At 39.0% G+C, this 11091-nt stretch overlaps 1 protein-coding gene across 1 annotated transcript; it reads left to right on the top strand.

The window, feature by feature from the left end:
• The first annotated feature begins 1155 nt into the window (after positions 1 to 1155).
• On the top strand, positions 1156 to 10854 carry rpl7l1 (ribosomal protein L7-like 1). The gene is made up of 6 exons (XM_028440179.1): positions 1156 to 1270; positions 1451 to 1559; positions 2668 to 2831; positions 7604 to 7741; positions 7815 to 7924; positions 10116 to 10854. Exons 1-6 carry the CDS (start codon positions 1257 to 1259, stop codon positions 10322 to 10324), a joined length of 744 nt encoding a protein of 247 aa, XP_028295980.1. The 5' UTR covers positions 1156 to 1256; the 3' UTR covers positions 10325 to 10854.
• The last annotated feature ends 237 nt before the right edge of the window (positions 10855 to 11091 follow it).

The raw sequence follows: 11091 nt of genomic DNA, 5'->3' as shown, positions 1-11091 counted from the left end.
AGCTAATAAAGCCACTGATCGATATAATACCAGTACTAGATAATATGGCAATTGAGATATAACGTACAAAAAATGAGACAAATACAAAACACAATCGAATTTTAGGACAGTATTATCATGGGATCATGTACACACAGAGCTAATAAAGCCACTGATCGATATAAAACCAGTACAAGGGTGAGACAAAACAGCAGAGGGCGACACCGCCTTAAAATACACAGAAAAGGAAAAGTTCTCGTTGGAGTGAGAACATGAAGGATAGTTTAGAGAACTTGGAAAAAGAGATTAAAGGAGTGAAACGAATGAATATGTTATACAGAACGAAGGAAGGAAGGAGGGTAGAAAGTTGTTCTATAATGGTTGCGTTTGAAGGAGTGGTTCTCCCACAGAAAGTAATGATCGGGTACTTTAGCTACCCAGTAAGGGCTTATGTACCCCCTCCACTCAGGTGCTACAGGTGTCAGAGGTTTGGACACGTGGCAGCAGTATGCAGAGGCAAACAGAGATGTCCTATTTGTAGTGAGGAACATACGTTGCATGCAGTGAAGGTGTGCATCAAAAATGCAGCAACTGTGGAGGAGAGCATCGAGTTATGGACAGAAAAAGTGAGATGAAGGAGAAAGCAGAAGAAGTAGAGAAAGTTAAAAGGTTTAATGACATAAGTTATGCTGAAGCAGTGAAAAGAGTAGAGAAGGAAATGGGATGATGGGAAAGAACAAAGCAAAAAGTACAGGAGCAGGAGATAGGAGGGATAAAAAGCTAACAATGGTGATCAATCCGAGAAAGGAGGATATCAGTGGAACATTCCTATGATAGGTAATCCCATTTATTGTGTGTGTCATTAATTGCACAGATCAGGTCAAACAGAAAATATTAAAACGATCGTGAACGGGGCAGATACATTCTATAATATTAAGAAGCTGTCATGGGAGGAAGTTGAATTGGAGAGTGACCGCAAAGCTAGTGGAGGGAAGATGTAGAGCCCGGTTGGACCCCTGGGGATTCATTGCATGTCTGCGGTGAATTTCAGGGAGTCTAATAGGGTGGATTATTTACTCTAGTTATTTTGTTATTTACTTTTTGTTATTTTTTAAGTTAGTTGGTCTTCTTAAATCCTGGTTCACTTATAATCCAGTAGGTGGCGGTAAATACACCAAATATTAGTTTGCCAACCGCCATAAAACCTTACAGAAGAAGACAAGTCCCGTTGCTCTGTGACGTCATTCTTAAGCGCCGTTCCGTAAACACGTCTGATCATGGCAGAGGAGAAGTAAGTGGTTTCCCATCATCATCTTTATCCATCCTCCTTCATTGTGTGTGCGGGGCTATCGTTGAGATGGTTTGATGGAAGCACTGGTGTTTGCGGTGGGATAGAGATGATTTTTGTGCTGAATAATGGCGCTGGTCCCATGGAAAGCTTCTCATTGCGCTCTGGGATTGTCTTCTGCAGGTCGGAAAAGCTGATCAAACTGGTTCCCGAGTACTTGCTGAAGAAGAGAAAAGCCTACCAGGCCATCAAAGCCACTCAGGCCAAACAAGCGTTGCTGGAGAAGAGAAAGGTGAGTGACGGCGATAGAAATGATCTCCATGATAAATTATTTCCATTAGAAGAGTTTTGTGTTTCCGTAGTGTGCGATGCAGAGAGTCGATATAACTATAGCCGAGAAATACTGCAAGTTTCCTGTTGCAGGAAGTTGGTGTGTGTGTGTGTGTGTGTGTGTGTGTGTGTGTGTGTGTGTGTGTGTGTGTGTGTGTGTGTGTGTGTGTTGAATGGGGTCCAGTTGACTCCACATGCTCTCTAAATCACACTGAGCTCCTATCCTATCTTATCCCTGCTTTGCTTGTGTTAAAGGCTGACATATTAACCCAGTATGATGTCAACTAGGAGCTGTCACTAATGTGTCTGTGGCTTCATTTCAATCTATTCTGCATCTCGTTTTTAAAGCTACTGGAGACGATAACTAACATTTTTAAGACCTCATAGATAGGCCTCACAGATGAATAAATCAATGATGTTCTTCCCGAAAAGAATTGAGATTGTACTTGCGAACTAAGATCTAAAGTAAAAATGGCCATCCACATGTTTGTTTAATAATCAATTTGTTGACAAATGTGACTTGAACTTCAGCAAAGTTTCGCGCATTGCATTGTGGGATTGGGAATCGTGTAAAATGTTTGAAGTTGCACTTTTTATATTTGAGATGTATTTTTTTTTACTTCATTTCAATTTCTTACCTTTATTTCTTGAGGTTCTTCAGCAGACAAGGCAGACAGTGATTTGCTTAATGCCATTTTTATTCTGGTTTGTTTACATATCTGGAAATTTAAGAATTGATTCATAATCTTCACTAATACATTTGCGATTAAAATGTATATTTTTTTCACTACCCCTTGTCTACCTGTATCTTTTTTTCAGGAGTCATGGCTGTGGTTCAATGCACAAACAAAGTTTGGTCCTTGTCTGTTTTGAGGGCTGTGGTTTTAGTTTCTTTTGCAGAATTTGCTTTATTTGTAGTGCTTTGGCTTCTAAAAGGAAGCACATTAGACTGATGGGGGATAATTTTCTTTACATTTGTTTTGTCATTTGTTGTCTTTAAAAAGATAAAACCTGATAAAAGCTTTGAACATTGAGTTTGAGTGTAAGCTACTTTTATATTTTCCTCACAGGTTTCAAAAGGAAAACAGATCCGATTCAAGCGTTTAGAAGATTTCCTGAAAGACGCCCATAAGAGGCATCGTGATGACACTCGCATTAGAAGAGCTGAACACAGGCCGGCCACGCCCCTCCCTCCTGCAAAGAACAGGCTGGCCTTTCTCGTCCGCATCAGAGAGTGGGTCACACTTTTTAATCTCTTCCATTTACACGTTCAACATGATTTCACAACACAAAGACTGCATGCATTCACACAGCAGGGGGTCCTCTGTTGTTTCCTGATTACAAAAAGTAACTTGAGGTTGGAAGATTGAGGATGAAGAGGAGAGAGGAAGAGTCCTCATTAATTCTACTTCATCACTGTAACTAGGGATGGGCGATATGGGAAAAATATATCACAATTTTTTCTTTGTGAAATCACGATTTTTTTTTTTTTTAATTTAGACTATTTTAGTTATTTACCAATAAAACAAACCAAATCACCTATTTAAAATCATCGCCCTAAATGTAAAAAAGGAATAAAGGATCATTTAGGATAAGTTAATTATCTTTTTTTTTTAATTGTATGTAAGCAAATCATCAAACTGTTTCCAAGTACAATTAACATCAAACAAAAAGGCTGACATGTTCTTATAGTCACACACAGTCTTTTTACTTTAACTAAAGTGGTGTAGCATTAGCAACAATTGATACATAACAAGGCAGCATATCAGTCTAGTGATTTCTATTTGTTATTGAGGTAACTTACTCATATTAATAAAATCCTACTTTAAACAGTGTTTGAACGCGTCATTTGACACAGTTTAGACAATCATATCCTTTAAAAGATAAAACATTACTGCTTTGGTTACATTAGGCCTGTGTGATATGGACCAATATTCATATCTCTATATTTTTCCTCAAAGTGGCAATAGGTGATATAAACTCCATTTATTTATTTTTTTCAATAGTTTTACAAGAAAAACAATAATGGGTCACAGTCAGTGGAGCCACAAAGACCCTTTTATTAATCACTAGCAGCACAATAACAACATTTTGTGTCACTTTTGACTTTTTCCTTCATTAAGCCCCACTTCTGCAAATGCATCTGTGTTATTGTCATAAGTCCAATATTATAGCCAACATAGCACTTAATAATCAGAAAGTAGGGTAGTGTGCACTGTAATATACTCTTCATATTCCTGTACAATAATCTGGCATTGTGCAATATAATGAGGACCTGAGCCTCGAGGCAGCTAGTACTTTAGCATTATGGCACTAAATTAGCAAATTAGCATTTTACTATTCAGTGTATAATTGTCATGATCCTCAAATTTCTAGGTCTGTCTTTTATCTCTGTACTATGTCACGAGGATTGTTCACGGTTGTTGTTTGTTACCTGTCTTTTTAATATGCTGTGTTTTATTCCTTTACTGATGTTTGTTTGTTTTATGTTAACACCAATCTGCTAATGGAACGGGATGGAAATCCGCCCCTGGCTACAATCCCATGTATTTACATGAAAATGTTTTTTAAAAGGTGCATATTTTCCCATTTTTAAAAAAAAAAAAAAAATCTCAAATCTTAAGCTACAGCTATTAATTATTTGCTAATGCTTCTGCTGTGAAGTGTCACCAGGTAAAATTATCGCATTCAGTCACCCGTTTTCTGAATGAAAATAGATTGTTAATGTCATATTATCTTAAAATGTGCCATGAAGATATTTCTGTCACAAATGGAGAGAAAAAAATCTGACTTCAGTTTTTTGTGATCACAGAAAATTGGAGGCCCTACTAATTTACAAGTTCTTGTAATATTTAATTATAGAGAGAAAATGTTACCTGCACAGCATCTGCAACTAGTAAGGAAAATGCTGTGCTCCCAATAAATGGCCACAACGTGGAAGAGGTGAGCTGTGCCCCGTGCACTTCTGTTGTGGACCACCTTCCAGGAATTATCAGGAGATTTTACTTTTTTCTAAATTCAGTTTTTTATGTTTCCAAATTCCATGTTTTCCACATTAATTTTTAAAAATAATTTTTTTTCTTAATGTTATTATTTTTTTTTAGAAAGTAAATTTAAAGAAAAACCATAATAAAATGAACCATGTCGGAAATGAACTGAATAAATAAATAAAATGAAAATTTATGTCAAAAATAAAAATGTAGTTTAAAACCATGTGTAAGCTACAATTAAAAGATAGATATAAATTGAACTGACATGGATTATTATTCTGACTGGTTTTTTTTAATCATTTATAATTGTCATATAAAGATGTATGAGAGCAGCATTAATGTCACCCAATTTCCCCTCAATCAATGGTTTACTGAATCTGAGCAAGTTTACTGATTAAGTTTTGATCAACTTAAATTAAATGAATCCAATTTAAATGATGCTGATGACATCATTCCAGACAATCTATCTATAAAGCAAGGAATCTGTCTGTTCCTCATATCTCTGCGAATCAGGCTCAGATTAACCCACCAGAGACTTTCAACATGGCTGCTGCTTGGTTCAAGGGTATGCAATGTCGGATTTGTTTGGACTGCAATGATATCGTTCATAATTTCATAAAATTGTCTTAAATGCAGCTTTGCAGAACAGCTCAATGGTGACAGGTATTCTTGGTTACTCTGGATAAGTTGAAAGCTGCGTAGAATCTACAGGAGTGACTGCACAAAGGGCTTTTAAATGATGACTAAAGTCGGTCTAATATCCTAAAAAAAAACACCCCGTAAATATTGCAATGTTTGTAACTAAATTGATTCATAATAATACAATAAAAATAGGCTTCCATTATATACAGTGGGGCAAAAAAGTATTTAGTCAGCCACCAATTGTGCAAGTTCTCCCACTTAAAATGATGACAGAGGTCTGTAATTTTCCTCATAGGTACACTTCAACTGTGAGAGACAGAATGTGAAAAAAAAATCCAGGAATTCACATTGTAGGATTTTTAAAGAATTTATTTGTAAATTATGGTGGAAAATAAGTATTTGGTCACTTCAAACAAGAAAGATCTCTGGCTCTCACAGACCTGTAACTTCTTCTTTAAGAAGCTCTTCTGTCCTCCACTCGTTACCTGTATTAATGGAACCTGTTTGAACTCGTTATCTGTATAAAAGACACCTGTCCACAACCTCAAACAGTCAGACTCCAAACTCCACTATGGCCAAGACCAAAGAGCTGTTGAAGGACACCAGGAAAAGAATTGTAGACCTGCACCAGACTGGGAAGAGTGAATCTACAATAGGCAAGCAGCTTGGTGTGAAAAAATCAACTGTGGGAGCAATTATCAGAAAATGGAAGACATACAAGACCACTGATAATCTCCCTCGATCTGGGGCTCCACGCAAGATCTCATCCTGTGGGGTCAAAATGATCATGAGAACGGTGAGCAAAAATCCCAGAACCACACAGGGGGGACCTGGTGAATGACCTGCAGAGAGCTGGGACCAAAGTAACAAAGGTTACCATCAGTAACACACTACGCCGACAGGGAATCAAATCTTGCAGTGCCAGACGTGTCCTCCTGCTTAAGCCAGTGCATGTCCAGGCCCGTCTGAAGTTTGCCAGAGAGCACATGGATGATACAGCAGAGGATTGGGAGAATGTCATGTGGTCAGATGAAACCAAAATAGAACTTTTTGGTATAAACTCAACTCGTCGTGTTTGGAGGAAGAAGAATACTGAGTTGCATCCCAAGAACACCATACCTACTGTGAAGCATGGGGGTGGAAACATAATGCTTTGGGGCTGTTTTTCTGCTAAGGGGACAGGACGACTGATCCATGTTAAGGAAAGAATGAATGGGGCCATGTATCGTGAGATTTTGAGCCAAAACCTCCTTTGAAGATGAAACGTGGCTGGGTCTTCCAGCATGACAATGATCCCAAACACACCGCCCGGGCAACGAAGGAGTGGCTCCGTAAGAAGCATTTCAAAGTCCTGGAGTGGCCGAGCCAGTCTCCAGACCTCAACCCCATAGAAAATCTGTGGAGGGAGTTGAAAGTCCGTGTTGCTCGGCGACAGCCCCAAAACATCACTGCCCTTGAGAAGATCTGCATGGAGGAATGGGCCAAAATACCAGCTACTGTGTGTGCAAACCTGGTAAAGACCTATAGTAATCGTTTGACCTCTGTTATTGCCAACAAAGGTTATATTACAAAGTATTGAGTTGAATTTTTGTTATTGACCAAATACTTGTTTTCCACCATAATTTACAAATAAATTCTTTAAAAATCCTACAATGTGAATTCCTGGATTTTTTTTTCACATTTTGTCTCTCACAGTTGAAGTGTACCTATGTTGAAAATTACAGACCTCTGTCATCATTTTAAGTGGGAGAACTTGCACAATTGGTGGCTGACTAAATACTTTTTTGCCCCACTGTATGTAGCCTAAATATTATTCTCTGCAGTTCATTTAGTTGACTAGCTACACACACTCATCTCTAGTTGCAAATGTATGCTAGCCTAAATTACAGTGCTAACTATTAAACCTCCCACTTTTCTATAGCAATACATACTTCCTATGGGCACTGCACAAGTAATGATTAAACAAAAGTATATGGACACAAGTATGCATCAGTTATTTCAGCACTAGGGGACAGAATATTTAGCAGTATTAGAAGCTATCAAGTTTTCATTAACCTACGATGTTTAAGACTCTACACTCCCTGACATCTGTGGTCTTGTCCACAACAACAGACAACTTCACACGGATCTTCTGTAGCACTGATGAGATGTGTTGCTCAAACACTCTAAGCATGTGAAGCTGATGAAGGCTGCTCACGTTTTTAGTGAGTGCACCAGCACTTCACAAGAAATGGGCAGAGCTTGAAATATTTCAGCAGCTTTGCCAGAGTATGTAAACGTTAAACAACTTTGTTTCCTTAATGTTTTTCACAACGGAAAGCCTGGTTTTCTTTGACTGATGATTTGGAATTTCTTGTTATATTTTCCCCATTAGGATTAAAGGTGTCAGTCCCAAAGTGATGAAGGTCATCCAGATGTTCAGATTAAGGAAGATCTTCAGTGGAGCCTTTGTAAAGATTAGTAAAACGTCTTTGGCTATGATGAAGATGGTGGAGCCTTATGTAGCCTGGGGGTGAGTATATCCTACCACTTCCCTGTGAAATGTTTGGACTCTATTAAATGCCTTCCTTTGATCCTATCAACAGATTTCCAAACTTAAAGTCTGTACGGGAGCTGATTTTGAAGAGAGGTCAGACCCGAGTGGGCAAGAAAAGAGTTCCGCTCACAGACAACCTCTTCATCGAGCAACACATGGGTGTGTGTTCAAACTTCACTCAGTAACACCACACTGTACTTGTAGGGACTTTTTTTCCCATGCCGTGTCTGTTAAACCATGCCGCACAAAAAAGGGATTCTGTCGGATCAAACTGGACCAAAATTCCTGGAATGTCCGCTGCATCTCTTTTAACTCTTATAAGGATTTAATTTAGAGGCTATCCCACGTGATTCCTCGCGGCAGTTTTCTGGTACCGCTCCTGTTTTTAAGCAGTTTGTGTTTGTTTCAGTTTGTAAAAATGTGTCTCACTTAACTTTCCTTTTGCGGTGTTATGGTTCAAGTAGTATCCAAATAAACTACGTGGCAACAGTGTTGCTGGTGCGAGGCAAACAATACAGGTGCTCGTCATAAAATTAGAATATCAAGAAAAAGTTGAGTTATTTCAGTAATTCTATGGAGTCGATCAGTCTGTGGCACAGCTCAGGTGTTATGAGAGCCCAGGTAGCTCTGATAGTGGCCTTCAGCTCTTCTGCATTGTTGGGTCTGGCGTCTCGCATCTTCCTCTTCACAATAACACATAGATATGGTGTTAAGGTCAGGTGAGTTTGCTGGCCATACCATGGTTCTTAAACCAGGTACTGGTAGCTTTGGCACTGTGTGCAGGTGCCAAGTCCTATTGGAAAATGCATCTCCATAAAGTTGGTCAGCAGCAGGAAGCATGAAGTGCTCTAAAACTTCCTGGTAGACGGCTGTGTTGACCTTGGACCTAAGGAAACACTGATGACATGGCACCCCAAACCATCACTGACTGTGGAAACTTGACAATCGACCTCAAGCAACGTGGATTCTGTGCCTCTCCTCTCTTCCTCCAGACTCTGGGACCTTGATTTCAAAAGGACACAAAATGTACTTTCATCAGAGAACATAACATTGGACCACTCGGCAGCAGTCCAGCCCTTGTTTTCTTTATCCCAGGTGAGACTCCTCTGACGCTGTCTCTTGTTCAAGAGTGGCTTGATACAAGGAATGCGACAGCTGAAACCCATGTCTTGCATATGTCTGTGTGTGGTGGTTCTTGAACCACTGACTCCAGCTGCAGACCACTCTTTGTGAATCTCCCCCACATTTTTTAATGGGTTTTGTTTCACAATCCTCTCCAGGGCCTGGTTATCCCTGTTGCTCGTACATTTTTTTCATCCACATCTTTTCCTTTCATTGCCCTCTATTAATGTGCTTGGACACAGAGCTCAGTGAACAGCCAGCCCTTTTAGCAATGACCTTTTGTGTCTTGCCCTCCTTGTGCAAGGTGTCAATGGTCATCTTTTGGACAACTGTCAGGTCAGCAGTCTTCCCCATGATTGTGTAGCCAACAGAACTAGACTGGAGACCATTTAAAGGCCTTTGCTGGTGCACCAGGTGTCTTCAATATTCAACCTCTCCACAATATTTAAATTTTCTGAGATACTCAATTTGGGGTTTTCATTGGTTGTCATTTACAATCATCAACATTAAAAGAAATAAACACTTGAAATATGTCAGTCTGTGTGAAATGAATGTATTAATTATACAAGTTTCACTTTTTGAATGGAATTACTGAAATAAATCAACTTTTTCATGATGTTCTAATTTTGTGACCAGCACCTGTAGATGTTACGATTAGAGACTATTAAAAGATAATTACACGGCTTTTGTGAGGACAGTAACAAAAAAAGATTTCACTTTCCCCGTTTTAATATTTAGCAAGACCAACGGCGGCCGTCACACAAGTTGATTAAAAAAAACACGGATTACCAGTAGATGCAAAATGGTGTCATCAGCACATTTTATTTAGACACATGTATTCATGAGGTTTCATTTCATGGTTACATCAGTCATGTGACCTTATGTATTGCTCCTATTGGCCAGCGAGCTATTCTACAACATGAATTTATATGGATGGTCCTACTCCACTGCAAATGAGCAGGATCGGTCCAGATTTTTAGTCGTGTGTACAGTTATATTGTAGGGAAGCATGTTCAAGGGATGCTAGAACGTAGTGTGTTTAGGCAGCACGAGAAGCTACACTAACTGATATCACCTTTAACATGTTGCAAATCTGAAAAGCTGTTTATGAATCTCAGCAACAGTCCCTTTCTACATTGCTATGTTTTACATTTCTTACATTACATTTCTTATTGTTCTGCATATTGTGCCATCCATATGTCCTGTGTTTTTTTTCCCTTTTTTTTAGGGAAACATGGCATCATCTGTTTGGAGGATTTGATCCATGAAATCCATTCTGTGGGCAAGAGCTTCCGGGCTGCGAACAACTTCTTGTTGCCTTTTAAGCTTTCAGTGGCTCGTCACGCTGCCAGAGACAAAGCCGGACTGTTAAAGAGCCTGGGAAATCCTGGCTTCCGTGGAGCAGATATCAACATGATTGTTAGACAACTGAACTGAAAAAATACATGGATGAGAAGCTCAGGTTCTCGCACTATTTAAGACGAGTGATTAAAAACATTGCTTTGTTTTTTCATGGATTTCGTTTACTAGTTACTTTCCTTCATTGGTTCTCTGATTGTGATATCAATTGTGAATCTGAGGAGCCTCCAACCTTATCCTCACTGCTTGGATGCACAGTTGGCTTCACTTGAAGCTCTGACTGCAGACACGGATGAAGTGCAAACATTTGTGTAGACCAGTTGAAAACCTTTCTCCAGCTGTAGTTGTGTTGCTATTGAAAGGTAAATGTATTATTAAAGACCTTTTGATCTAGTCACCTGATTTCCTTTGACTTGGAAACGGCTACACACCAATACGAAAATGTTGAAGTTTATCTGTTGTGCTAACCAAATGGATGGACATCTCCATGGTGATGTCACCACTGCAGTTGGATTTTGACCTTTGGCATTGTACATAATCATTGTATTGCCTTTCAAATACTCTCCATTTGTACTGAAATTGTATAATAAAATTCTCTACAATAATTACTGCAGGCTGTCTTCATGCTTACCAGAATAATTGCTAGATTGATGGCAATGAGTTGTTTTACATTATTATTAAGGAGCATTTGCTGCAGCAACATACATTTTTGTTTAGTATTATAAACTAAATCCATCACTTGTGGATTGTGCTAGCCGACGATGATTGTTGATGTGATAAAGCAGTTGTAAATGAAAATCGTGTTAGTGTAATTTCCGAGGGGAACATAAAAGCAGTGTCAAGGA

This window comes from Gouania willdenowi, chromosome 24 (genome assembly GCF_900634775.1).
Source record: "Gouania willdenowi chromosome 24, fGouWil2.1, whole genome shotgun sequence".
In the NCBI taxonomy this organism is placed as follows: domain Eukaryota; kingdom Metazoa; phylum Chordata; class Actinopteri; order Blenniiformes; family Gobiesocidae; genus Gouania; species Gouania willdenowi.
Note: the sequence above shows the minus strand (reverse complement) of the source record. Positions and strands in the feature narration are given on the sequence as shown.

Excerpts from the sequence above, each read along its gene's own strand:
- rpl7l1 (XM_028440179.1), top strand. Across the intron at positions 1,560-2,667 it reads CGTTGCTGGAGAAGAGAAAG|GTTTCAAAAGGAAAACAGAT; the intron begins GTGAGTGACGGC and ends TTTTCCTCACAG. Across the intron at positions 2,832-7,603 it reads TTTCTCGTCCGCATCAGAGA|GATTAAAGGTGTCAGTCCCA; the intron begins GTGGGTCACACT and ends TTTCCCCATTAG.